Raw genomic sequence first — 27398 nt, forward strand, 5'->3', positions numbered from 1 at the left:
CCGCCACCACTCTCGGGACCCAACTGGCAGGAGCTGACTGGGGAAAGGCAGTTTCCTGGATGGAGGGGCAAGATGGGTCCAGGACTCCAGCCAATGGTGGGGAAGCAAGAGGGAAAGGGTGCTGAGCCAGGGAGGCGGGGTCAGAGGTCACTGAGGCCTCACCCTCCGGGTCGACCTATCTCCTGCCTGGGTGAGAGGAGAGGAGGGATCCACAGGACCCTGCTCAGCGCTGGCTGCCTCATTCCGGGCACAGTGCACACGAAGGCAGGGACCACGTGTGCAAAAATGACTTAGAAAGCAGCCCTGGCTGTACGGCGGGGAGCGGAGCTCCCATCGGAAAAGGACAGCAGAGCCTCGGCCCTTCCAGGTGCGGGGCCCCCACGCAGGAAGCCAGCCTGCCTCCCGCAGACTGGAGCAGAGTAAGCCAGGTCAGGAGTCAGGGGTCACAGGTCGGGGTTGGGGCGGTGGGGCCTCCTGCCTGAAGAGCAGCAGCACAGCCTGGGGGAAGGTCTGGAAGTTGTTGTTTCGGTTGATCTGGGTCCCGTCCACCATGGCGATCTTCCCGAACATCTGCAAATCCCAGAGGGCTCTGCTCCGGTACCTGGAAGCGTCTCCCAGCTGACCTCCTCCCCACCGGTGCCCCTACCTCCTCCAAACCCTCCCCAGTTCGGGCCACGTCAGACCCGAAGCCAGATAAATCAGGCTGCAGTCGACCCTTGAGGAATGCGGGGTTAGCGATGCCGACCGCCACGCAGTCGAGACCCCAGTGTAACTTTGGAGCCAGTCCTCGGGCCCTCCGTATCCACGGTTCCACAGCCGTGGGTTCAACTGCGCAGCATGGTGGTGCGTATTTATGGAAGAAAGTCACATACCAGCGGACCTGCGCAGTTCAGACCCCTGTTGTTCAAGGGTCAGCTATGGGGGGTGGACCAGTTTTCCTAGCCGCAGGCTGACTTAGGGACTCAGTGTAGGGGGTGGGTGGGCTCCAGGCGAGGGTGGTCTGAGATCCCCCAGCCTCTAGTGGGGGCCTTGGAGAGCAGTCTGGCCCTGATCTGTCTGTCTGCAGGGTCCCTCCTGGGCTGCTTCCCCTAACGCCATCTCCCTCCATTTTGAGCTGAGCCCTGGTCTGCCAGGAGGTACAAGGCAGGGGCCTGGTGGGTGGAGGGTCCAGTCTGCACACTGGCTAGACCTCCCCAGTCGCCCCTCCTGCCCTCTATTCTCCGGAGATCCAGATGCCCCTCCGGCCAGGGCTCACTTGCCCCCCTCCCCGCCCCTCACCTGCATGCCGATGACAGCGTAGATGAAAAAGAGCATGACGATGAGCAGAGCCACGTAGGGCAGGGCCTGTGGGTGAGGGCAGAGCTCAGGGCACGCGCTCCACCTGCCCCGCAGCCCCGCCTCCCAGAGCTCGGCGGGGACCCCACTCCCCGGCACCACCCTGGGCAGCCCCTGCAGGCCCTCCGCCCGCACACCTGGAAGGACTTGATGAAGGTCCAGAGCAACGTGCGCACGCCCTCCGCACGGCTCAGCAGCTTGATCAGCCTCATGACGCGGAACAGGCGGAAAAAGGCGCTGGAGATGCGGGCGCTCTCGTCGGGGTCCTGCGGGGCGCAGCCCCGGGTCAGTCTGGGGCGGGGAGGAAGGGCGTGGCGGGCGGGAGGGGCAGTGTGTGCGGGACTTGTCGCGGTGGGGGGACTTCCAGCCCACCTGGTGGCCCTGCTGGGCACTCGTACTGACCCTCCCTGGGCTCAGGGCCCAGGGCTGGCTCAGCTGGAGGTGGGGTGGGCGGGGCGCCAAGCAGTGCAGTGAGGGGACGGGGATTCGGCCCCTGGGACTGGGCGGCCGGGCCCAGCTCCTGCCCTCCTGGGGCTCCTGCCTCATCTCACCTCCCCACAAGCTGCCCCTGAGCCCAGGACCCTGGCAGCTCTCCTGGCCCTTCCCCTAGTGTCCTCCCAGGGCAAAGTCTTCCAGAAGCTCAGCTCCTCTGTGGCCATCAATTCAGTGGCCACGCCCCACCCTGCCCTGCACACGGCTGTCCTAAGCCAGGAGGCCTCTGCCCATGTGCCAGCGTTAGACACCGGATGACTCTGGCCGGGGAGAGCCCCCTGCCCGGCTTCTGTGCCCCCACACGCTTGGTGCTGGTGGCCTGTCACTAAGGTTCTGTGCCATCCAGTCCTCTCTGGATGTTCCCATCAGCCAGATGCCCCGTCTCCCAGGGCTCCACGAAAGCCACTGCATCCATGCACACTCCAGCACAGAGCCCCCACCCCACCCCAACCCGGACCCTCCGGGGCCTGCTCGAGGAAGGGGCCCTGAGTGCACCCGCCCCATGCAGTCCAGCGGCCAGGCCGCGCATGCACGCTGCAGGGCAGAGCTGGCGGGCGAGCCGGGCAGGCTCATGCAGCCTGGAATTACAACGTTCCCGCAGCCGCCACCCAGGCAATACAGTCCCCCGCTGGAGGCCAGGAAAGTCTGTGGAGAGAGAGAGAGGAGGGGAAGGGAGGGAGGAGAGAGAGGAGGAGGGACACGGTGGGAGGGAGGTGAGGAGAGGCGTCAGAAAGGACAGACCACAGAAGAGTTAAAGAGAGAACAAGACAGAGAGGTGGGAGTAAAGACCCCAGGGGGCTGCAGTCAAGGTCGAGGGTGGGGGTGTGGGAACAGCGACAGGCTGGGGTCAAGGGAGCCAGAAGAGGAGGGGAGACTGGAAATGGGTGGGTCCCTTCTTGCCTCCAAGATGCAGCCCGTGTGTCTGGGGTCTATGACAGTGGGGCTGTTGCAGGGGCCGGGGGACATGGGGAAGTACCTGCTCGTGGTCACAAGGGGAGTCACACCCCATCGCCCTGAGTCCAGGGGTGCTGGCCAGCTCCCTTGTGCCGCTGAGGCCCTTATGGAGGTCCCATCCTCCAGGGGCAAGGCCCTCTGGGGGAGTCCGAGACCCCCCAGTAGATGTGTTTCTGCCCCCAACCTGGGAGCAGGACCAAGGCTTCTATCTCAGGGACCAGGCTCTTAAAGGGCAGGCGTGGGGTTTGTGGGAGCAGCTTTTTTCTCCTGTTTACTCTGAGCTTCTCCCTTGGGCCACGTGTCAGGAGAAGCCCCGGTTCTGGAGTCCTGGGAGGGCCAGTCATTGTTTTATCTTGATTACTTGTGGGGGGACTGGTTCCCACCAAGCAGCGTTCTCCAGGGCAGCTTTTACCTGGATCCCTGGTTCTCAGCCCAGGCTGCATGTCAGAATCACACAAGAGAACTTAAAAACATAGACCTTTGCTGGCTCCCCAATGCTGGCCAACTAAGTCAGCTTCTCGGGGCTAGGCCTGGCTTTGCGAGGTGTAAATGCAGCCCGGGGGGTTTAATACGCAGTCAGGGATGACAAGCCGTGTTCCAGATCTGTGCTGCCCGCCTGGCACCAGCAGGCACACGTGGCTATTCGGACTACAGCGAAAATTACATAAACTTAGACATTCATCTCCTCAGCTGCACGGGCCACATTTCAAGTGACCAACAGACACACGTGGCTCGTGGCTACTGCTCTGGACCCAGCAGGACATTTGCATCACTGAAGAAAGTGCCAGCAGTCAGTGCTGCCCAAGCCTGTGCCCTGGTTTACACACAGGAACGAAAATCAGTTTTTAAATTCAAAGACTGAACATGACTTCAGCAAACATCTGCTGTCCCTAAAAATCAGATGGTGACCAACAACACCCTCCAGCCATCCTCCAGCAAAGAAACTGCTCTGATTTATCCCGGCCTCCCCAACACAGACTTCAAACTTCAAGAAGTAACTATTTATAATTTAGGCAGTGGCTGTGCTCTCAGACCCTGGGGCCTTGGGGTGCTGTTCCCCAGCAAAGCCGAGAGTAGTGGAAATGCACACACAGGCCCAGTGGGCACCCTCGTGTGTCCAGAACCCACCCTGCCTCATCGGCCCCGCCCCTCTGGATGGGCTTAGACACAGGTGGAGTTCTGTCTGTCCCCGCCTGTCCTGTGCACAGGGTGAACAGGACCCCAGGCCAGGCCTGCCCCTGACAGCCAGAAGGTGCCGCTCCTTCCGGGCTCAGCCTGTAGGAGCTGAGGGCCCCTTGCACATGGACCCAGTCCTGTACTCTGCTGCTCCCTCACCCCCTTCCTCTCCCACCCCCAAGAGGTTCAGTCCTGCGCTGGCAGAGTCTGAGGTGCTTATCGGTGGGCAGAGGGGAACCCTGACTTTGGGGCTGGGCCTCTCCTGATACCCCCTTGGGCAGACCCACTGGGGCAGGGGTCAGCCCGAGTCTGCCGCTCTTTATTGAAAAACACATTCTTTGAGATACGAAATGTGACTTAGCCTGAAGGAATCATGCAGTTGCAAGGTGATTATATTCACCGGAAATAGAAAAGTGAAATATTCAAAGAAGATGCCCACTAATTGTGAGGCCTGTCACTTTAACTTCCAGTGTTAATACCACCTACCAAAAAGACATGAAATAGAGCTGAAGGTTGGAAATTATAAGTGGAAGAAAGAAAAAGCGACAATGTGCACATTTCTTCAATATTTCTAGGTGCTTTTGTGTGATTCTCCGTGTAGTTAGGAAAGCCACCGCTATTACTGTATTGCACGATCACTTCATTTTTTTTATTCTTTATTTTTTTTACTTTTGTTTCAAAATTTATTTGATTGTAAGTTTATATTTTTTCTTGTTTCATAATGGCTGTGTTTAACAATCAGCTTACAAAACCCCTTAGAACTCAGCCATTGGGGTACATCTCATCACTGAAGTGCACCTCCCTATCTCTGCCATATTCCTCGCAAATGGTAGCTTTTTTTCCCCCAGCTTTTCTTTTTTTGTAATTGAAATATAGTCAGTTTACAATGTTATCTCAGCTTTTGGTGTACAGCATAATAAAACGTTAGCCTTCTGATGAAAAAGAGTTCCTCTGCACAATCACTTAAAAAACAAGTTACTTGATATTGCTTTTGACTAATTGCACTATATTTTGTGTAACTAACTGATTATTTTAAAAATGAATGAGTAAACTTTGCACTCCCTCTAAGAGGGGAAGGAAAGAAGTCTTTCTAATACAGAGACTCCGTTCACCCCGCAGCACTGACGGCAAACTGGTCCCACACCCTGTGGCCTCGCTGGCTTGAATTCCAAGGGAATCTCAACTCCCAGGCAGTCGTCTGGTCCCCCCCAGGCTTTGGCCGTCACCTCCCTTTGTTTATGGAGCTGCTGCCAGTGCTGGAGACAGAGTGACCCTGGGCTCCGGGCCGAAGTGTCCAGAGACACGCATCCCTACTCTCCAGCGCCCAAACCCCAGCACAAGAGCAAAGTCAGGAGGCTGCCTCCTAGTTTTCCTTCTCTTTGAGACACTAAGTCCCCTTGGATGCCCTCCTTCCCCGTGGCCCTGGGCTGGCGCTCAGCTCATCCCGCCGCTCCCCCCAGAGCCCCTGAGCTCTCCTGCTCCTGCCCGAGTCCAGCCCCATGCTCAGGGTTCCTCCTGCTACAGGGAGCCAGCCCTCCCCAGGGTGCTGGCTCTCACTCTCTTGCTCAAGGACTTTGCTCCTGCAGTTCCCCCCGCTGACCCCCGACACCCCACTCCCGGCGCTGGATACTCCCATGAGCCCAGGATGTGCTGTAATTTACCTCATTTTCCAGAAACTTCTCATTGGCTCTGCACCCTCTCCAACTTCTAGGCTATTTCTCTTTGTGGCAAAACACCTCGAGAGAGCTGTCCGGGCCCACACTCCGCACTGCCTCTCCTCAGCCCACTGCAGCCGGGCATCCCTTCTCGGGATTCCCGTGAAACTGTTGGTCCCGTGTTGCCGGAACCCAGTCGGTGCACAGCTCCCGCTTCCTCCATGTTCAACACAACCGTCACTCTGTCTCCTGCACGTGCTGGGCTCCTGACTCCGGGACGCCCCTCTCTCAGTCCCCCTGCCTCCATGGCCCGTCCCTCCTCAGCCCCCAGTCACCAAACACCGGAGCCCACAGGGCTCAGCCCCTGGACCTCTGCTCTCTAAACACCTCCTTCCCGTAGGGGATCTTACCCACTCCCACGACTAAATGCCAGTTCATTCCTAGAGTCTCAGATTAGATCTCTAGTCTGACCCAGCCTCTGGGCTCCGGGCTCGGAAACCCAAGCCAACTCAGCGCCTCCATCTGGAAGCCTCGAGAGCATCCTAAGTGGTCGCATCCCAAGTGGGACCCTCGGTTTCCACCCCACCTGCACACACAGAAGCTCAGTTTCTTGGGCTAAATCCTTGTCGTCGCCGCTGATTTTTTTCCCCTCTCACCCTAAATCAAGCTCATCAGCAAATACTGTCAGCTCGATGTTCCAAGCAGACCCAGGTGATGACTGCCCCTCACCACTTCTGCTGCTCTGGTCACCTCCGTCCCTCAGCGGGGCCATCGTGGTACCCCCGACCACCCCCCGGGGCGCCCCTAGCGTCCCTACAGCTTGTGCTCAGCGCAGCAGCCAGAAGGGTCCGTTTAGAACTAAGCAAAGACCAGGTTTAAACACTTCCAAGGGCTCTCATCTCGCTCAGGACAAAACCCAAGATCCTAAGCACGGCTTCCAAGGACTGATGTGGTCCAGCCCTGGCCTCTTTCTCTGGGTTCACCTCCATCACTCTCCAGCCCGGCCACCAGGCCTCCTGGAATCCCCAAAGTCTGCCCTCACCCCCTACCTGCGGCAGGGTGGGGCCCAGCACCTGGCAGCCTGTGTCCTGCTTCACGCAGGGCTGAGCTTAAATATCACCTGGACACACCGGTGCATTCCCTTGCACTCTGTCTCCATCACACATACCAGTCGCACCAGCCACGTGTGTCCTTACAGTCTGTTTTTCTGTCCGGTCCCCCCAGACTCTTGCTCACGCGGAACCTCTAGCACAAGGGGGAGGTGCCCAGTAAGCGTCTGAGGAGTAGACGGATGGCCGCCTGCCCAACGGGGCCGCCTACCTTGCGTAGGGCTCACCTCCTCCCTTTACCTCCAGAGTAACTTTTTAGAAGTGTAGGGTGTTCAGGGCCCCCCCACTGCCGGCTATGCACAATTCAACACCCCCACCCCCACTTGCCTCTCCAGCTGGACCCCCTTCTCTCCCCGGCACATTCACGTGCTTCTAACCGGAGGGACCTCCCGGCGAGCCCTGAACCTTCTGTTGACTGGGCTCCGGCCTGTGGTGCTTGCACCCTCTTCAGGTGGCGCCACCTCCTTGAAGCCTCCCCTGACCATCTGCCCAGAGAGGACCTCTCCCTTCTACGACGGTGCTGGCCGTGGGCTGCCTGGCCCCTCACTGTGTCCACCGGGAGTCTGAGGTGTCTGCTCTCAGGACCACAGCCCTGCCTTTTCCATCTTTATAACCAAGGGGCTGGGCTGCACGCACAGTGGGTTCCCCACAAGTGTCTGTGGCCTGAACAAGCTCCTCCCCCCGCCCCAGTGGTGGCCCCGCCACCCTGACTCACGTCGATCTCGCTGAGAATGACGTCGATGATGCTGCCGATGACAATCAGGAAGTCAAACACGTTCCAGGGGTCCCCAAAGTATCCCTGGGGGAGGGGACAAGGTGAGCTATGGGGGAAGGGGCTCGGCAGTCAGCAGGGGCAGTCGGCCCCATCTGAGGGATGCAAAACCCCAGGGCCAGGTGGGGTTGGGCCGTGACACCACTTCCCCGTGGCGTTGGGGCCTCACCCACCCCTGCACCTCTGCCCTTGCCTCTGGTCCTCCAGAGCATGAAGTGTTCCTAGGGCAGCATGGCCAGGAAATAGGGCCTGGGGTCCCGGTCCACATGGGGGGCTCTTTGTCCCCACACCCCCACTTGAAGCCCAGTCTGGGCTTGTGGTGCAGACCTGGTGAGGGAGGGGGTGGGAGTGGGCTTGGGAACCCAGGACACAGCAGGATACTTCCCAGCCCTGGGACTGCTCTTCAGAAGCTTAAAAGGAGGAGGGGACACAAAGACTCACAGAAGGGGCAGGGGAAGCGCAGCCTGAGTGGCCTGTAGGCAGGGGTGAGCAGGTGGGGGTGGAAGTGTGGGGTGGGAGGAGGGCCCCAGGGAAAGGCCCCACCCTGTGGGCCCAGGACGCACCCTGGCCTTGAACGCCATGAGCTTGAGGATCATCTCCAGGGTGAAGATGACGGTGAAGGCCACGTTGAGGATGTCTGAGATGTGGTTCATCTGCTCTGACTGGTTGTAGTGCTGGGGGGGCAGAGGGGAGGGGCTGGGGGCTGCTCCCCATCCTGCATGGTGGCTCCCAGAGCCCCCCACCCACCTCTCTTTAGTCTCAGAAAACAAGGAGCCTGCTCTGGCTGTGTCGTGTCCAGAGTCCTAGCAGGTCTGACGGCCACGCCCCATCCCTGTGGGGGGTCCATGAGGGGAAGAGGAGACGGTTTCCACCCGATCCTGCAAGCAGGGTTATCCACACACAAGTCTGCTCTGGAAGGACAGGAGGGGCCCTGTAGCAAGGCTCTGTGACAGGCTTACCGAAGCCTTCGGGCACAGGACTAGGAGGGAAGACCCCTGGTTCTAGGCTGGGACCACCACCACCTGCAGGTGGGGCCCTGGCATCACCAGCCTCCTGTACCTGCGCACTGCCTTCATGATGGAGAGGCAGCTGGACCATGACCTTAGCCCCCTCGACCCACCACTCCGACCATCCTGACAACAATGTCCTATGACATCTCCCAGGAATCTCTCACCCTTTTTAAAAGAAAGTTGACAAAAATCCCACTTCTTCCACAGAACCTTCCCAGGCAGTTCAGAAGGATCTAACGCTGCCCCCGCCCCACCCTGTCTAGGCAGAGCTGCCTAATTCTGCTGCCTGGCTCGGCCCAAACTTGAGCTGTGGCTCGTGAGCCTCTGTCTGCTCCGGGCCTGTGGCTCCGTGACTCCCTGTCCAGACGGGGCAGTGCGTGGTCCTGCTGTTGGCTGTGTCTGGGCTCCTGGGCCATAGAGCTCACTGTGCGATTCTATTTATATGGCCCATAAGGGATCAAATGCTTAATTAAGTCTTGATGACGATGCTTCCGCTCATGACACTGTGTATAAAGTGTGCTCGTCTCCGAAGAGACACCTGTTCTGTGAATAGTAAATCCATTTTTCTTGGGACTGGAGCCAAAATTCCAACCAGCTCCAACATCGAGATTTGCAGTAGCAGAAGGAAAACAGAGAGCACGTTCTACTTCCGACAGGGCCTTCCTCATAGCTGCCTCCTGCTTCCAGAACGTCCACAGTCATGCGTGAGCTTGCATGACCTCCTTAGTAACCTGTTGAGTGCCTGGCCACAGGGCCAGAGACTGCCTCTGCCACGCACAGCCCCTCTGCCCCGCACAGCCCCTCACCACAGAGTCTGGCCCGTAGCAGGTGCAAGGAGAGTGTGCTGGGGCTACCAGCCTGGAACCTGGCCAGGCCCCGCCCAGGCCCCGCCCAGCCCATCATGTCCCGCCCAGAGCCCCCCACCACCCCCCCGCTAAGCCCATCATGTCCCGCCCAGGCCCCGCCCGTCCAGCGCCTGTCTCGGGTCCTCCCTCACCTGCATGCCCAGGCAGATGGTGTTGAGCATGATGAGGGCAAACATCAGGTACTCGAAGTAGGAGGAGGTGACGACGTACCACACCTGGTACTGGTATGGGTTTTTGGGGATGTAGCACCTCAGGGGGCGGGCCTTCAGGGCGTACTGCACACACTGGCGCTGAGACAGGACATGGCGCGCAGGTCAGCACCCGGAGCCCTTCCCTCCGCCCTCCCCATGCCCAGGTCCATGGGCTGGAGGACCCAGCATTCAGCAGGCCAAGGGCGGCTGTGGCTAAGGGCCCCTGCTGGGCTGTTCAGGGGAAGAGCCCCACCGAGCCACCCACAAGCCATCAGAGCCCATCCCTAGCACGGCTCCCCCGTCCCAGGGGCTCTGGGGATTGTGAAGGTTCCAAGAGGAAACCCCACCTGACCACTGCGTGCTGCTTCAGATGGGAGATGGGTTAGAGGTGGGGCTGGGCATCAGATGGAGGGTGTGGGGTCACCCCGCCCCCGCCTGAGGGCCCTCTTCCCTGCCCCAAGCCTCGGCTGGGCTGGCAGAGGCCTCTGGCAGGCAGTCCAGCAGCTACCTGGTTCTTGTCCAGCTCGCAGTTCTTGTACTCCGTCTCCCCCTGCTCCTGGAAGGTGACGATGACAAAGCCCACGAAGATGTTCATCATGAAGAAGGCAATGAGGATGATGTAGATGATGAAGAAGATGGCCATCTCCACGCGGTGGTTGTACACGGGGCCCTTGTCCTCCTCGTTAGCATCAATGGCCTTGTACAGCAGCCTGGGGAGGGCAGAGGGAAGGCTGGGCTGGGCTGGGTGTTGAGGCGGAGCTAGGCCAGGAAGGGTGGGCTTCATTCCACTGGACATGGAGACCCAAGCCGGCTTTCCAGGCAGTCACGCAATGGGGGAGGAGCTAGGACCCTGCCAGGAGGCTGGACCAGATCCTGGAATGGGACACGCCGCGCCCCCCTCATCGCCCAGTCGGGCTCCCCTGCGGGCAGAGAGGCCCACTTCCACTTGAGTCCCCTGGTTGGGCTGTCTCTCGAGGGACCAGTCAGCACACCAGTCCTGCACGCACACCGTGTGGCTTGCTGAGCACCTGCCACATTTGGCAGAGTGTAAGATGGCGTGGGTGGCCCCCTGGTATGGCCCTGACCGAAGCTGGGTGGGCAGGGTCCCAGTCCCCACTCACTCCGGCCATCCCTCGAAGGTGGACACCGTGAAGAGTGACATCATGGCCGAGAGCACGTTGTCGAAGTGGAAGTCGTTGTGTATCCACTGGCGGGGACGCAACTCCACCTGCGTGGGGTCCCCATCCTTGTACACGTAGTAGTAGCCCCTGAGGTGGGGGGGCCCGGTCACCACACTGTGCACATGGTTCCTCGCCCCACCTGCCCCCCATCCTCCAGGCCCTGAGGGTGAAGGTGCAGGAAAGAGGGGAGGTCTGGACCAGGGTCACCCAAGGGAGGGGTTTCTGTGAGGGTCCTTCCTGGGCCCAGGTTCCTCAGTCCCCCAGTGGGAAGACCACCCTGCCCCTCAGGCCAGCCCCTCCCCATGCAGGGGTCCCTCCGGCATGCACACCTGCACTCCTCCTCTGTCATCTTGGACACGTCATTGCAGCTGAAGAACTTCCCCTGCATCCGGGAGGGAGGAAGGGAGACAGGCTGTCATGGAAACAGGATTGAAAGATGCAGTGGAAGGGAGGAGGGAAGGCAGGGCCTGGGTCTTCCTCTTGGAGGGCGGAGGGCAGCCTGACCATCAAGGCAAGGCCCCAGGACAGCCCACTGGTCCCTCAGCCACCCTGAGGCCCCTGCCGGGCAGACAGCCGGGAGGCGGGGAGCCAGCTCCTTAGAGGACTGAGTGTTTGCTGGGTGCCCCAGGCTGGGCCTGAGGAAGGGAAATACACTGATTTCCAGGTGGAAGTGAAAAGACGAGGTCCCCCAGGAAAGTGAGAGCAGCAGGAGGGCAGCTTCCAGACGCGACACGGGTGACCCCACCCCCGGCAGCTCCCGGGAAGATGAAGGACGCCAGGCCCACTTGCAGGCGCAGAGGGCAGAGGCCCAGCTGCCTGAGGAGCCGGAGCTGCTGGGGCGGGGCGGGCGTGTGTCAGACAGCCCGGCGGGGTGAAGGGGTGGGGGGGGAGTAGCAGGGAGGGTGGTGGCAGGGCCGGCAGGTGGGGCCTTCACCCGGGACGGCCAGGAGGACAGCAGGTACTGGTGGTGATGGTGGCCCGCAGAGCCTGGGGGTTGGGGAGGGACATCACCCAGGAGCCCAATTCAGACTCACGACAGCTTCGCCCTAAACCTGTGTGTGCTGGACCTCTGCCTTCACAGTGCAGGGCTCCTTTGCTTAGAGGGGAAATGGGCCAGCTCCTGCCTTGGCCCGAGAGCTGGCACCGGAGCTGGGGAAGTGAGGGCAGGCCAGGGCTCACCTTGAAGAGCTGGACACCGATGCAGGCGAACATGAACTGGAGCAGCGTGGTGACCAGGACGATGTTCCCGATGGTGCGGATGGCCACAAACACGCACTGCACCACGTGCTGCAGAGGGAGGCCAGTCAGCGTGGTCCCCGCCTCGTCACCAGTCCCAGCTTGTGGGGGGCAGAGAGGGGTCCGTGGGCGGCACGGCTGCCCAGCCTCCCCCTCACCCCTGGTGGCTGGGCTGAGATGTCCGGGGTCAGCCCTGGCAGCCCTGTCCCTGCCGGGGTCCTGCCGGGCCCTCTCTCACCTTCAGCCCTTTGGCTCTGTTGATGGCCCGGAGAGGTCGGAGCACTCTCAGTACCCTCAGGATTTTCACCACAGAGATGGTGCTGGACCTGGGGGAGCGGCAGGAGGGTGCTGAGGGCTGCCCTCTCCAGCCCTCCACCTGCCGCCTGCCCCCAGCTCTCCACACTCAGCCCTTCCCTCAAGCTGCCTGTGCTCCTGCCTGGGATAAAGGGGCCCTCCTCCCTGGGCTAGTCTTGCATCACTGTTGTAAGGGTTTCCTCCAGGGCTGCCCCAGACCCCGCCTCTCCCATCAGACGGGAGCGCCTGGACACAGGGGCCATGCTCCCCGTGGGGCAGGGCAGGACCACCTTCTCCCCTCTGCACCCCCTCCTGGTCTGCAGCACACGCCCTACCCACTAAGCCCTGTCACTTCAGTCCAGCTGGGGACAACCCAAGGGACCCTCGACCCCCATCAGTGGCCCCGAGAGACCCTCCCCTTGTGGCTCGGTGCCGACCAACCAGCATTGGTGGGCTCCCCCTCTGGGACCCCGGGCCGCCTCGCTCACTCAAGTCCCATGGAGATGAGGGACACGGCCACCACCAGCAGGTCCAGCATGTTGAAGTAGTTGCGGCAGAAGGAGCCCTTGTGCAGGAAGGCCCCGTAGGTGGTCATCTGGGGAGAGAGGCAGCACCCCGGGGGGGAGGAGACTGGGGACTCTCCTTGCTGGGTCCTCAGCGCACTGCCCCACCCTCTGCTCCTGGCTCTGGGGGCACGGGGACCTCTCCCAGGCAGCAAGGCCATGGGAGCCCTGGGGCTCCTTCCGCACGGAACCATGGCAGGGAGAGCCGCCCCACCCCCTGCAGAGCCGTACAACTGCTCCTCCGCCCCGGAAAGCGTCCTCAGGAGCCAGCTGCGCCCCCCTCCTCCTCCACATCCCTGGACCCGCCTTCTCACTCGCCTCTCAGCGTCTTTCACGTGGTCCCTAGTGATCTCCCACGCCCCCGCACAAACACGCAACGCCCTTAAATTCTGGCCAGCTGAAGCCTTTCCTGGCATTCAAGGCCCTGTATGATTTCATCTCAACTTCCCTTTCCAGCTGCTAAACCGAGACCCCCGACTCCCCTGCATGTATGCTATACACCAGCCCAGAGGGGCCACTTTCTCCTCTCTGAGCATGTCCCAAACATTGCTTTACAATGCATTTGTCATTGTCTTGTCCTCCTGAGCGGCCCCTCCTCTCTCTGATGGAGTCCTATCCAACTCCAAGGCCTAAAATCACCACCTTCAGGAAGTCCTCTTGGACCTCAGGGAAGCCACTATCTCCCTCTGATCAACCCTTAAAAATCAAGGCCCTGAAAGAACGGACTGTCCACCTTTCACACTGCAGCCTGCTCCGGGCCTGCTCCCCCTGCCCGGCTCGCCACTCCCCTCCTGGGTCATGGAGGTGAAAGCTGGGGCTACTGGGTCTCTGATCCCCAGTCCCCACCATCGTGGTGTGAACCTAGCGTGTCCACCTTGAGAAACAGGAGTGATGCGCTGTGGACAGGGAGTGGGAGGGTCGGGCGGAGCTGCCAGAAGCCCACCCAGGTCAGCGGTCACTTCTCTGGGGTCCTAGGAGAAGGTCTCTCAGTCACTGGTAACAAAGGCCTGTGAACAAACTGCTGCTCCCGAGTCTACTCCTAGGCTACTGTGCCTTCACTCTGGAGGAAAGTGCCCAACGCTTCACCGACACTGACAGTGCTCTGCTGAGGAGCTCATGGGCTGCAAGTTGACTGTGCTTCATGCCTGCACACGCACCTGCTGGCCCACTCACCTCGGACTATGAGCTGAAACCACTGGTCTCCTGGGCCCCACCAGTCTTTCCCTGCTGCCCTCAGCCATCTTCTTGCTTTTCCCTCCTCCCTGCAACCCAGCCCCTAAGTGAGCAAAGCCTGTGTAACTGGGAGCCACATGTGCTCTGGGTCCCGGCCTGGAGATGCCCCTCACCCAGCCTGTCCCACTGCCTTCACTCACCTTGAGGACAATCTCCACAGTGAAGACAGAGGTGAATGCGATATCAAAATACCCAAGGATCTGGTGGCCAGGCAGAAGTCAGTGAGAAGAGAGGAAGAGTGATGATCTCATCAGGGTCTTCACCCCACCACCATCACCACCATCACCACCATCACCACCACCACTATCATCACCTCCACAATCATCATCACTATCATCACCACCACCACCATCACCATCACAGTCATCATCACAATCATTATCACCACCATCACCACCACCATCATCACCTCCACAATCATCACTATCATCACTACCATCACCATCACCATCACAGTCATCATCACCATCATCATCACCACCATCACCACCACAATCACCTCCACAATCATCACTATCATCACTACCACCACCATCACCATCACAGTCATCATCACCATCATCATCACCACCACCATCATCATCACTATCATCACCTCCACAATCATCATCACTATCATCACCACCACCACCATCACCACCACCATCATCACCTCCACAATCATCATCACTGTCATCACCACCACCACCATCACCATCATCACCACCACCACCACAATCATCATTACCATCATCATCACCACCATCATCACCCCACCATCACCACTACCATGATCTCCATTGCCACCACCATCACCACCACCATCACCACCACCACAATCATCATCACCATCACCATCATCACCATCAGCAGCAGCAGCAGCATCACCACCACCATCCCCATCCCCACCATTATCACTGCTAAAACCCAGCAACAAGAGCCTGTCTATGCCACATGCTGTGACAACACTGTTCAGAAGGAGTGGGTTGGGCAGTCTTGGCCCTCCCAGGATTTAAACGCTAAACAACTCTGATGCCTACAGTTACACAGAGGATACCACTGAGCCCCGGGCATCAGAGTGAGGTGTGCAGGTGATGGAGGCTTGGAGCGGGGAGGGGTGCTGGGCTGGGTGCTTTCACCTGATTCCTCACGGACTCAGCCCTGATGGGGTCCTCAGCAGCCAGCGCTGCACTGCTGAGCAGGATGAAGAGCAGGATGAAGTTGGTGAACCAGGTGGCGTTGACAATGCGGTGACAGAGGATACGGATCCTGCAGGGGTTGGGGGGGAGGGTCAGGGGAGCTGTGAACTGGGCGTTCAGGTCTCACCAGCTTCTGTCCTGCACAGGGACCCTGGAGCCCTCCCTCCCGGGTCAGTGGAGAAGGAGAGCCTGCTTCTGGGTGGTCTCCAGCTGGACACGCAGGGCCCTGCCCCACATTCTGTTCCTGCAGCCCTGATCCCATCCCCTAACGAGCCGTCCCCCAACATTCCACTCTGTCCCACGGTTTTGCCACCAGAACAGGACAGGCTGATCGCCATCATGAGGCAGATGGATGGAGCTCCATGAAGACTGTAGTCTGTATTTTAAGGTGTGAACCTGTGAAGCCAGTAAGGCTACAGCCTCACCTGGCTCTCGCCTCCTTGTCCCATCTACAATTGCTCTTGGAAAGGAACCGATATGTGGGACCCCTCTTAGGTGTAAGTGAGGGAAAAGGTTTAAAGGGTTACTTCTCTCAGAGATGCTTGCGTTTTAAATGGGGCATAAGATCTTAAGCTAAAGAAATGACTTTCTCATAGTGTATTGTAGGCCCAGAGAGTAGGGAGAAGGGGGTCTTATCAGAGCAGGAAGCAGCGCTCTCCGACAGCCCCACCAGCCCCTTGCCCGGCAGCCGTGGGCCCACCCACCTGTTGGTGGGGCTGAAGATGAAGAAGGCGCTGGCATCTGGGATGGGCACGGCCTTCTCCTTCAGCTGCAGCTCGGCCAGCGGACGTGGCCGGGGGCTAATTGGGACCTCGGGCTCATCTTCTTCATCATCCCCTGTGGGGAGGGGGAGAGAAATTGGGGTGACTTTCCATGCTTTACTGCTGCCCAGCTCCAGTGCTCTGAACCAACTGTGAACCCTCAGTGGCCAACAAGCTATGTGGGGTGCAAGGATGCCAGCAGAGTCCAGCCCAGGGACCTCCCTTCCCGCAGGACACCAGTCTGAGCTGTCCAGACAACTGTTAGGCTCAGGACCCCCCAGAGGTGGGGCCAGGAGCAAGGTGGGGGAGACTTCTGGTGCACCTTTGCTGCCTCAAATGCTCACAAGCTGGGGGTGACATGGGGGCCTGGGTTCTGGGCCCAGCTCTGCCCCTGACTTGCACGCCAGGCGGGCCTCCGTCCCTCCCAAGTTCAGCTCCCCAGAATGTGAAATGGACAAGGGGCAGGAGGCTCGTTAAAATAAACAAACTCCAAGATTCTCTCCTGGGCTTGGGTTCTAAAGTCACCCCAAAAGTAGACCATCAGGGAGGAGCTGCCAGCATGAAAAACTAATAATATTCTTCCTCTCCTGCCAGTGCCCGGTCTCGGGGAGAAGCAGGTAGGGGTGGGGAGGCAAGGGAGCCCCCAGCCTCGTCTGCTGGGTCTCAGGGCCCCGTGAGAGGGAGCTGCCCCAAGTCCTCAGCCCCCGGAAGAGGAGCCAGCGATAGATCGGGCTGGGGACGCTCTCGAGGGTTGGGGCGCCCTGGCCTCTCAGCGCTCGCCGTCCCTTGCCTCCCCCCTCCCCCGGGCAGACCTCCGGCTCCCTCCATGAGGCGGCCTGCGCAGGGTCTCAGCTCCCCCAAGAACCCGTTTCTTCCTCACAATGAGCATCCTAATGTGACCCTTCCTGTCCCCCCTGGGCCACCAAGGGCCCAGAGACACAGTGGACGCTTAACTGCAGACACGGTTAATTCTCAGAAGCAGCCCGTCTGCCCTCTCTTTACCCATCATTCGGATTTCCTCTCTCCACACCTGTGTGTCAGCTTCATCGCACTTAGATTTTTTTTTTAATTTTATTTTTTCTGTTTGTTTTGGAGGGAGAAGTAATTAAGTTTGTTTGTTTGTTTATTTATTTATTTAACGGAGGTGCTGGGGATCGAACCCAGGATCTCGAGCGTGATAAGCAGGCGCTCTACCGCTGAGCTCTACCTTCCCCTCACTGTGCTTTTATTTTGTCCTAAGCTGGGATTTTTGGAAAGGAGGATAAACATCTTCAGCCCCCTGGGTAAAAGGCTTCTCCACCTGCCCACCCCGCAGCCGCCCCCATCCTCCCCCTTCCCCTTCTCTCCAGCCCTGCCCCCACCCCAGGTCACCACCCTCCCACCTGCACCGCAGCCGCTCCTGCCCACTAGAAGACGCTTGTCAGATAAAAGAGACCAAGATGAACTATCCTGACACCAAACATTCCTTTCTGGCACAGATTCGAAGGAACACTACTGGTCTTGTCTGCAGCAGCTCCGCTCTCCCCAGACTTCACTTTGCAACGTCCTCATCCGTCTTCATGCATTCCACTTCCTGATTGCCTACTCAGTGCCAAACACCGTGCCACTCAGGGCACAAAAAGTCCCTCTGGTGCTTAGGGTCACTGGCACAAAGCCACGCGGCTCAGCCAGTCCCGCAGACAGAAGGGAAACTGCGCCGATGACCGCGGGCTCGGAGGACCTGGGAGTGAGCCCAGCAGGACGGGAGAGCTCTTTGGCACCAGCCTCTCCCAGGCGGCCTTCTAACCCTCACCCAGCCTGGGTGCTGTGCCAAGTGTTCCCTTCCGGGTGCCGACGAAGTGGATTTCTGCTGCGGCCACGGGCTGCGTGTCATTCACCCCCGGCTGTGTCTCCCTCCCGCCCCCAACCTTGTCTCCTTCATCTGGATTCTCCCACAGTGCAAGCCATGCTTCTGCTTATCCCAAATCAGCCCAGCCTCCAGCCCTGCCCATCCCTAGCCCCGCATGGGGGGACGCACTCCCTTCAGAGACCCACGCTGCGTGGCTGGTGGGGCTGTAACAGAAGACGTGTGAGTCTCTGTGCTCCTTGAAGCACACAGCGCGTTGAAGCACACAGCGCGTCACCTCTCGTCTGGGCCATTTCAGTACTCTTCCTACTGGCCTCCCACTGCTACTTTTGACCCAGTGTCTCCGGTCTCCAAGAGCAGCCACAGGAATCATCCTAGAATCACGATTCGGCTGGTGCTGCTATGCTACTTGAAACACTCCAGGGGGCAGGGTAGAGCTTGGTGGTAGAGTGTGCGCCTAGCACGCCCAAGGTTCAATCCCCAGCACCTCCATTAGAAATAAAACCTTATTACCTGCCCTAAAAATTAAAAAAAAAAATTTAAACCGCTCCAAACCCAGCTTTGCCCCAGGCCCTACAGCTCTTGTAAGACCCGCTCCGCACCCGCTTCTCTGCCCTCATCTTGAACCACCCCCTCCACGCACACACACAGCCCCGTGCGCCATCAGTAATCACTATAAAATGACAAGCTCTTGTCCCACTCAGGAAATGCTGGCTGAATTACACGAAAATAAAGTACGTGCATTTTTCCATCGTGTGTTTGTGTAGGAGAGGCAGGCAGGCGGCCCATTCACCAGGTGAGGTACACAAAGGATGTCTCTGTGTCCTGATGTCCTCGTGGAGGGTCCAGGGAGGGGACACACGAGACACTTCGTCCCGGGGGGAAGTGAACCCCAGCACGCCCTGCTGTGGTCCCAGGATGCTCACCTGGGAAGTCGGCCGAGGGGTAGGGGTCCTTCACCTCATTGACGTTGGACTCAAACTCGTCGATCTTCAGCTGCAGGAAGGAACACGACGAAGTGGAGATGAAAACCAGAGCTGCCGCCCCCAGTACTGAACACTGACTGGGGGCCTGGAGGTGCCGCTCACCTGAGCCTCCCTCCAGCCTGGGGGTGGGGGCCGCTATGGTCATTCCCGTTTACAAAGGAGAAGCCAGGCTCTGAAAGGTCAGACAGGCTGCCGGAGCCACCAGGACCCCGGCCTGTCTGAGCCTGCGTGCTGCAGCCCGGACAGTTCTGAGAGGAGAGCCGAGTCCTGGCCGGGACCCCGCCCCCGGTCCGGCTCCTGCCCCTCTGAGCTCTGGTCCTGGAAGGCTGAGCAGGGCCAGGCCGGAACAGGGACAGGCAGGGCGGGGCTAGAAGTGGGGGGAGGCGGTCTGGGCCTCTCAGCGGAACAAGGGGTGTCAAGTGGGAGGGGGCGCCCTGACTGGGTGGGAGGCTGGGACTCACAGGAAGTCTGCGCCTGGACCGGGGCAGCTGTGGCGCTGTTCAAAGGATTCCCTGGGGGGCCGTTGACTCCCCCCAGCACAGCGGGGGAGCTGCCCTCGCCTGGCTGAGACCCAGGCAGACAGCCCCTCTCCTGCCTCCTGCCGCCCCCCAGCACCCTGGGACTCGGCTGCACGGGGGCCTTCCAGAGCCCCCGCCCTGTGCCGACCCTGGAGCGCCCCGCCCTGCCTGCGGCAGGGCTCACCTTGGCTGTGGTGGGGATGCCCTCCCCCTTGGGTTTCTGGTCCAGCTTCTTGGTCAACGTTGTCTTCTCCTCCTCTGACTTGTCCGGGAGCCCCCTGAGGTGGAAAACCAAGAAACCCCAAAGTGGAGGCCTATCCGTCAGGTTCTGGGGGACCCGCTCAGCTGGATGACACCCTCCGCAGACCCTGCCCACGAGGTGGGGGATTCTGTGGAGGGAGGAGCCTGGAGGGAGCAGGACAGCCAGCCTGGCGGGAGGAACAGCGAGGCTCAGCGGTCAGGCCGGCCACACCCCACGTCTGCTGGTCGGAGAGCTGAGTGAAGTTAGCTTTGACCTGGTTCAAGGATGTCACCGCATGGGAGCGTGGTTTGGTCCAAGACAGGGCTCAACTCTTGGGAAATGTCTGGACTACAGTGCTGACCTCTCCCTCCCTTCCTCTCCCGTTTTGCCTCCACCAGGCCTGGGCACACCATGCCGGGGGAAGCAGGCGTGAGTCTCGACCCCTCAGTGGGGCTCCCCACTGGTGCGGATGCCACCTGGAAGCTGGTTGGAAACGCAGACCCTCCCCCACCCCAGGCCCCCGAATCTGGGTCGGTATTTCCACCAGATCCCTGGTGGTTCCTTCACAGTTAGAGTCTGAGAAACACAGTCTAGACCATCAGTCCTGCGTCTGCTCCTGGGGAGGGTCCCAGGCTGCAGAGGGTTAAAGGGCAAACTCACGGCTGCCAGAGGCTGAGCAGAGGGACTGACACCCCCCAGGACGTGCAGATCCTCAGGGGCAAGCCTGGTGGGAAGATTCCTGGACCCTTGACCAGGAACCGGTCTAGCCTGCCTGGTTCTGCCCTCAGCCCATCTGAGGATCCACTGGCCTCTAGGCCTGTCCCCAGGGACACCTCAGGGGGCTCTGCCATCTGCGCCCTGGGGCAGGTGTCAGTGGCTTGGCGCCCCCCTCACCAGGCCCCAGGGAGGCCCCCGCCCAGAGCTGGGCCCAGCCTGCAGGCCCCCCGACCCTGGTGCACCCCACTCACTTGGACATCTTCCTGCGCCTCCGCTCCTCGGCCTTGGCCTTCTGGGCAGAAGTCAGGCTCTCCGCCTCCGCCAGGTTGTCCACGGCGATGGCCAGGAAGACGTTGAGCAGGATGTCTGGGGCGTCCCGCTAAGGAGCTCGGGTGGTGGTGGTGGGGAGCCTCTGGGGTGGGGTCCCTCCCTGCCCCCGCTCCGTGGTACAGTCATTGGGGTCCCTCTGCTAAGCAGGCATCGGCCCCCACAGGGCATGGCCAGGTCCCACCCCCGCCCCTCCTCCATCCACTCCTCTCACCTCCGTCTGTTTCCGGATCCTCTGTGCCCGACCCCAACCTCTGGGCCCAGTGGACCCCCATCTTCATGGCTCCCCAGCCGAGCCTGCCCCTCCTGCTCCAGGCTCCCCATCTCTCTGGGGCTGATTGCTCCCACCTGCCAGCAGCCACCCTGCGGGTCCCTAACCCTCCTGCGCCTGCGAGGGCTCGCCCTGCAGCTGTGCCTGTGCTCGCTGCCTGCTGGCCCGCCCCCTGCCCCGCGAGCCGGGGCGCCCCCCCAGCAGAGGGCCGGCCGGCAAGTGGGCACTTAGACCCCGCTTTAAGCCAAGGCCCCTCCTGAGGGGATACAGTTGCCGCAGACGAACAGGATGATGAAGTAGATGGACACGAGCACCCCGGGGTAGGTCGGCCCGCCGTAGGCCAGGATCCCGTTGTACATCACGGAGTTCCAGTCCTCGCCCGTCAGGACCTGGAGGGAGGCAGGAGCGCGGGGACATGGAGGGGCCGGAGAGTCTTCTGCGGGCACCACGTGGTCCAAAAGTCCCCCTGCAGCTCTGCCGGTGCCCCCAGACCTGTCCTCCCTTCCTCCAGGCCCAGGGTGAATGGTCCCTGCTCTCCTGTACCTCTCCCGGGATCAAAAACCCTATTGTTGGCTCTTTGGGGCCATGGAGTTGATCGTGGGGTCACAGCTTCCCTGCGCTCTGTTCCTAATGCTCCCCTGACCAGGCCTGCTGCCATTCCAGCCCCCAGCAAGAATGTGGAATGTCGAATTCCTTGAAAGACATGATGCCTGACCAGCCAGTGGGGTGAACGGAAGAAAGAGGGTGATGTTTCGTGTAGGACCAGCGGTTGCCACACTGCACACTGCCCTTCCCACTGGCCATACCGCCACGATGTCCCCACGAGTACCGGCTCCAGCAGAAAGGAGACTGTCCGCTCTACGCTAAGACGGCTCCGAGGCCCCTCGGGGAGGCCAGCGCGCTCCCTTTAGCAAGCGTGCGCTGAGCCACATCTCCGCAGTGGGAAATGCGTTGTACACCTCCGGGGCTTTTGCAGCCTCGGGGATGGAGAGCCCCCCTGTCTGACCTTGAGCTCAGAGATACCAGTAGCACTTGGGAGAGAAAGCAGGCACCTGGGCTCCCCGCCCACCCAACCCCTTCCTTCATCTCTCCTCCTGTGGGCCAGCACTCTGCTGGGCGCCAGGACAAAGGCAAATAAGACACACTGGGCGCAGCGCCCAGCTTCCGGAGCGTGGAGGAGACAGAAGCAACTATTGCCTGGAGAGGGACAGCGGATGCAAAGCAGCAGATCAGAGAAGGCTTCCTGGAGGAGGTGATGCCCACCCTGCTGTTGAAGGGCAGGAGGCGAATCCAGCGCCCGAGGCACAGCCTACCTGGAAGACGCTGATGAGGGCCTGCGGGAAGTTGTCGAAGTTGCTGCGCCGCACCTCGGTGTCCTCGAAGTCGAACCTGCCCCCAAAGAGCTGCATGCCCAGCAGGGCGAAGATGACGATGAAGAGGAAGAGCAGCAGCAGCAGGGAGGCGATGGAGCGGACGGAGTTGAGCAGGGAGGCCACCAGGTTGCTCAGGGACGCCCAGTACCTGGAGGGGGAGGGTCGCAGTGGAGGGGAGCCCACCTGCCAGGGTTCCTGAGATCTGGGCGGCTCAGGGGAAGGCTGGGGACTTGGGGGACGCAGGGGGAAGGGCTACCTGGATCCCCGCTTTCCTCGCCAGAGCATCTCGACTCCCCTTAATGGGGCAGCCATTTAGCTTCTGGGACCACCAGTAGAGTCAAGACCAGTGAGGCTGAGGACCACTCCTCCCCATGCCCCCTCTCCCTGTGCCCCCATGCCCAGCACAGCCCTGGCCCAGGCAGAGGCTCCAGGAATCAGTTCCTGCACACTCTCCCCCAACCCCTTTCCTCTGCTTCTCCCATTTTTTCCCTAACGGAGGAACTGGGGATTGAACCCAGGATTGTGCATGCTAAGCACATGCTCTACTACTGAGCTACACCCTCCCCCCACTCCTCCCCTTTCGTCTTCCTTTCCTCCCTCCCTCTCCCTTCCCCCTTTCTTTTCCACACTCCCTTGTCTGGCCATAGCAATGGTGAGAGGAAAGAAAACCACAGAGGAAGGAGGTCAAAGGGGGAAGACACTCTCTCCGCAGAGGGAGAGGGCACTACCAGGAGGGCAGGATGGGCAGAGCGAGCAGGGGGCGCTCCGCTCACTTGGTGATCTTGAAGATCCGGAGGAGGCGGATGCAGCGCAGCACGGAGATGCCCAGGGGCGTCATGGCGCCCGACTCCACCAGCAGGACCTCCAGGATGCCGCTGCACACCACGAAGCAGTCGAAGCGGTTGAAGATGGACATGAAGTACTGGCGTAGGCCCAGCCCGTACATCTTCATCAGCATCTCCACCGTGAACAGGGACAGCAGCACGCGGTTGGCCACGTCTGCAGGCGGCAGCGCAGCCCCGCGTCACGGTCCTGCCCCGCCTGCCTCAGCCAGCCCTCCACGCCGACCCCCTCCCCACGTCTCCAAGCATCCTCCTTTTCCTACACTTGAGATCCAGCAAAACCTGGCGACCCTTCGCCGTTGAAGGAACACTAATCCAGATTTCTATTTGGCAGGTCCGCCCTCATCACTCCACCGGTCACCAGTGGGCATCTTAACTCCGTGTCCCTGGCCTCCCAGAAGCACCGGGCAGAGCCGACCAGCCTCCTGCTCTTCAGATGTTCTTTTCCCTTGGCTCCCGTGACTCCACAACCTTCTGGGTTTCCCCTGCTTCTCCTGCCCCCGCCCAGACGCACCCTCTTCCTCACGCCCGAGGGCGGAATGTGATCTGTGCACGTGGTACACACTGTCATCTGGGGATCTGGTGACATCTTCTAAGACCACAGATTCAATTGCCACACCTGCCAACGACTCCAAGAGTCTTCACCCCAGGCCTCTCCACTGAATTCCAGATCTACCTTCTGGCTGCCTCCCCAGTATCTCACTAAGATGTCTCAAAGGCACTTCAAACTCAACAGGCCTCAGACTAAGCTGATGGGTACTGTCCATCTTCCCCCACCCCCCAAATTCCTGGTCATTGACTGTCTCCCCTATTCAGTAAGTGGCACTACCATCCATTTATCTGCATAGGCCAGCAACATCACAGTCATCTCTGAGTCCTCTTAGTGGGCAGTGTTCACATCTTATCCACCTTTGGTCACTGACAGTGCTTGGCACTTCCAAGGGGCTCTCAAGAAGATTGGTTGCAAGGAATAAATGAATGGATGGCTGGATGAATGGGCTGGATGGATGGATGGGTGGAAGGATGGATGAAGGGATGGATGGATGGATGGGAGGCTCGGTGGGTGGGTGGACGGACGCACGCGTGCACCTGATCTGCAGCACTGTTTTCTCCTCCCCGTAGAAAACAAGTCTTCTTTTCTAACTATTCTCCTTTTTTCTCTTCCATCATTTTAAACTGAGCGTCTTTGCACTCTTTTACTAATTCAGGCTCCTGGGTTTGCTAGCTCCTGCTGGTCGTGCTGGATCCCTCTTCCTCAGAGAGGCCCTGTGCTTATCTGGTTTGCAACTGTTTCTCGTGGGCCCATCTTCAGGAGACACCTTTCCCGGCAGGAGTTCTGTCTGCCTCGGGTGGCGAAGCATCCTTACAGAGGGCCACGTTCACCCCTGCTGGGCACCCCAGGGCTTTCTCTCGTCTGCCCCGCACTTTGATGCTCTTCCTGCTCTCAGGGTCCCTGTGCCACGAGGGATGTGCAAGCTGGGCCGTATCCCTACCCAGACACAGGCTGGGCTCCAGTGTTTCCCTGGAGGCGTCTTTCCTTCTTCCCAGGGCCTCCAGAGGGATCACCTCCCAGGTTCCGCCGTGGCCCAGTGGGCAGTGAGACTTCCGCCTCCTCGCCTGGGGCAGCCCTCCCAGGTCCCATGTCAGCGGGCCCCAGGCCCTGTCTCCTGCCCTGTGTGGGCATCCGGACCCCAGCCGCCTCCTTCAGGGTCTAGATCTAGAACGTTCCTGGAGGTAAGCTCACAGGCTCCTGCCTGGGATTCCAGGTGCTCTTCATTTCTGCCACCCGGAGACCTCCTTTGCTTTCTTGAAATACTGTTATTATGGCTCAGGAAGTGTTTGGAGTGGGCAGGCCCAGGTTGGAACTGCCCCCCTTTGGTCTGACTCCACTCCCGGTCACCGTCCCGAGCTCCCCACACAGGGGACGTCTGCCCGACGGGCCTCCCACTAACGCGGTCTCTCAAGAACTCACGTCTGATCATGCACTAAGCTTCCTTAGCCTCATGGTGCCTGCAGTTTAAAGTCCTGACTCTTTGCTGAAGTATTTAGGGCCCTCGACGATCAAAGAGATCCCTCTCAGGGACACGCCACCTTCCATGGCTCCTGGGTTCACCAGGCTGTCCTGTGTCTCCACACCTCTGCACCTGCTGCTCCTTCTGGAGTTCCCTCCTCCCTTGACCATCTGGGGCTTGTCTACTTATTCTTTAAGGTCCCCAGAGCGCCAGCATGCCCTCCCCTGTAACCCTTCTCCTGTTACCTTATATTCACCTTCACCATTGCCCCCCTATATTGGCCTGACGTCACTTATTAATATCTGTCTTCTCCTCTGATTAAGGAAGCTCCTTTTTAAATCTGTTTTTCCTTTTTTAAAATTTACAGTGTTGTGTTAGTTTCTGGCATACAGCACAGTGATTCAGTTATATATATAGTGTGTGTGTGTGTGTTCTTTTTCATTACAGATTATTACAAGCCATTGAATGTAGTTCTCTGTGCTCTACAGAAGGACTTTGTTTATCTATTCTGTACATAGTTGTTTGTATTAGCCAATCCCAAACTCCCAATTTATCCCTCCATACCCTGTTTGCCCCCCGGTAACCATAAGTTTGTTTTCTATGTCTGTGAATCTGTTTCTGTTTTGTAAATAAGTTTATTTGTATCATTTTTTTTTAGATTCCACATATAAGTGACATCATGATATTTGTCTTTCTCTGTCTGGCTCAGTTCTCTTAGTATGATGATCTCCAAGTCCATCCATGTTGCTGCAAATGTCATTATCTCATTTTTCATGGCTGAGTAGTATTCCAGTGTGTATATATAATACATATACACCACATTTTTTGTATGCAGTTGTCTGTCTGTGAAGGAAGCCCCTGAAGGCAAGAGCAGTGCCTTCCCTGACCGTGCGGCCTGAGTTCGGTTTGTGGGCCTTACAGACAGTATATGTGTAGCAAGTGGTTGGTGAAAGTCTGCTGTTTCTGGAGTAGAACTTGGATGTGTGGGGTCCTCAATGACTGGTAATCTGTATGTATGTACAGCCTCTGTGATTGTCATAATTTGCCCAGACACCTGGCGGTCATTGTCCCCGGTGATGCCATGAGAAGGAAAGTCTACCTTCCTGTGGTTTCTAGAAAACAGTGTCAACGTCCAACCACCCTCTTCTGCAAAACCTGAGGCCCGACGGCCGCCTGGGCCGTCAGCCACGTGGCTCACCTTGCAAGTGGGTCAACCAGAGAGGCTGGTGGTGGTGCTCGGAGGCGATGGACAGGGTGTTGAGGGCAACGATCAAGATGACCAGCCAGTAGAAGACCCTGGACTTCACCACGTCGTGGCACTTCCAGCGGAAGATGCGGTTCCACTGCCTCCAGTGACGGCTGAGGACAGGCCGGGAGGACGGAGGCCGAGGCTGCGTTACTCCGAGTCCCCACCTTCCCGAGGCCGCTCTCAGACCAGCTCCGGCCATGGGTAGTCTGACCACCCACCCCTCCCCGAGGCCGGGCACAGAGTGGGGCCCCATACATTTCGATCGTAATTAAACCCACACTGGGAGGCCCCGTTTTGCCCATCATAAAGGCAGTTCTTTGACAAATTGATAACATCTGGTGTTGGGGAGGCGGTGCAGAAAGTGCACCTTCACTGTCAGCGTGACCTCTGCGCAGCGTTTACTGAAGTTTAGAATCCGCGTACCCTTGACCCAGCAAGCTCATTTCTAGGGATCTGCCCGGCAGAGATGTTCACTCACACTTATGCACAGCTGTTCCCTGAAGCGCTGTTTGTATTGCCCTAAACTGGAAAGATTAAACAGACTGTGCCATATTCATACGGCGGAATACTTTACATCCAAAGATATACCAAAAGGTGTGTGAGCGATCACGCCGTACAAAGATGTGGAGGAATCTTAAATGCAGGTCACTGAGTGGAAGAGGCCACTCTGAGACGGCCACACACTGCGTGAGTCCAACTAAATGACATTCTGCAAAAGGCAAGACTATGGAGACAGTAGGAAGGTCAGTGGCTGGCTGCTAGGGTGGGAGGTGGGGGTGAGCAGGCAGAGCGAGGGTTTTTAGGGCCGTGAAAATTCTCCGGGTGTTAGAACAGTAGGTACGTGCCAGTACACATTTGTCTGAACCCACGACACGTAGGACACCGAGAGTGAAACTGGCGTGGCGTGGACACCGGGGTAGGATGCTGTGTCAGTGTGGGTTCATCTGTCATAACAAGTGGTCCATCTGGTGGGGCTGCTGATACTGGGGGTGGCTGTGCATGTTGGGGGG

General features: G+C 59.2%; 1 protein-coding gene across 2 annotated transcripts in view; it reads right to left on the bottom strand.

The window, feature by feature from the left end:
• The window catches only part of CACNA1S (calcium voltage-gated channel subunit alpha1 S), a 58819-nt gene that overhangs the window by 9150 nt on the left and 22271 nt on the right, over nucleotides 1-27398 (bottom strand). The window contains exons 10-32 of one of the 2 annotated variants that reach the window (XM_031438868.2): nucleotides 26338-26498; nucleotides 23059-23284; nucleotides 22226-22433; nucleotides 21181-21301; nucleotides 20566-20680; nucleotides 19541-19634; nucleotides 18779-18848; nucleotides 15950-16082; nucleotides 15186-15315; nucleotides 14208-14267; nucleotides 12760-12866; nucleotides 12216-12303; nucleotides 11921-12028; nucleotides 11071-11123; nucleotides 10682-10828; nucleotides 10069-10270; nucleotides 9501-9659; nucleotides 8057-8167; nucleotides 7437-7520; nucleotides 2416-2472; nucleotides 1473-1601; nucleotides 1279-1344; nucleotides 479-570 (exon numbers count right to left, since the gene is read on the bottom strand). In XM_031438868.2, the coding sequence (XP_031294728.1) occupies nucleotides 479-570; nucleotides 1279-1344; nucleotides 1473-1601; nucleotides 2416-2472; nucleotides 7437-7520; nucleotides 8057-8167; nucleotides 9501-9659; nucleotides 10069-10270; nucleotides 10682-10828; nucleotides 11071-11123; nucleotides 11921-12028; nucleotides 12216-12303; nucleotides 12760-12866; nucleotides 14208-14267; nucleotides 15186-15315; nucleotides 15950-16082; nucleotides 18779-18848; nucleotides 19541-19634; nucleotides 20566-20680; nucleotides 21181-21301; nucleotides 22226-22433; nucleotides 23059-23284; nucleotides 26338-26498 (2721 nt within the window). The remainder of the gene's footprint in view (nucleotides 1-478; nucleotides 571-1278; nucleotides 1345-1472; nucleotides 1602-2415; nucleotides 2473-7436; nucleotides 7521-8056; nucleotides 8168-9500; nucleotides 9660-10068; nucleotides 10271-10681; nucleotides 10829-11070; nucleotides 11124-11920; nucleotides 12029-12215; nucleotides 12304-12759; nucleotides 12867-14207; nucleotides 14268-15185; nucleotides 15316-15949; nucleotides 16083-18778; nucleotides 18849-19540; nucleotides 19635-20565; nucleotides 20681-21180; nucleotides 21302-22225; nucleotides 22434-23058; nucleotides 23285-26337; nucleotides 26499-27398) is intronic. The other variant, XM_031438869.2, reaches the window with a different exon arrangement.

The sequence above is a fragment of the Camelus dromedarius genome, chromosome 21 (assembly GCF_036321535.1).
Source record: "Camelus dromedarius isolate mCamDro1 chromosome 21, mCamDro1.pat, whole genome shotgun sequence".
In the NCBI taxonomy this organism is placed as follows: Eukaryota; Metazoa; Chordata; class Mammalia; order Artiodactyla; family Camelidae; genus Camelus; species Camelus dromedarius.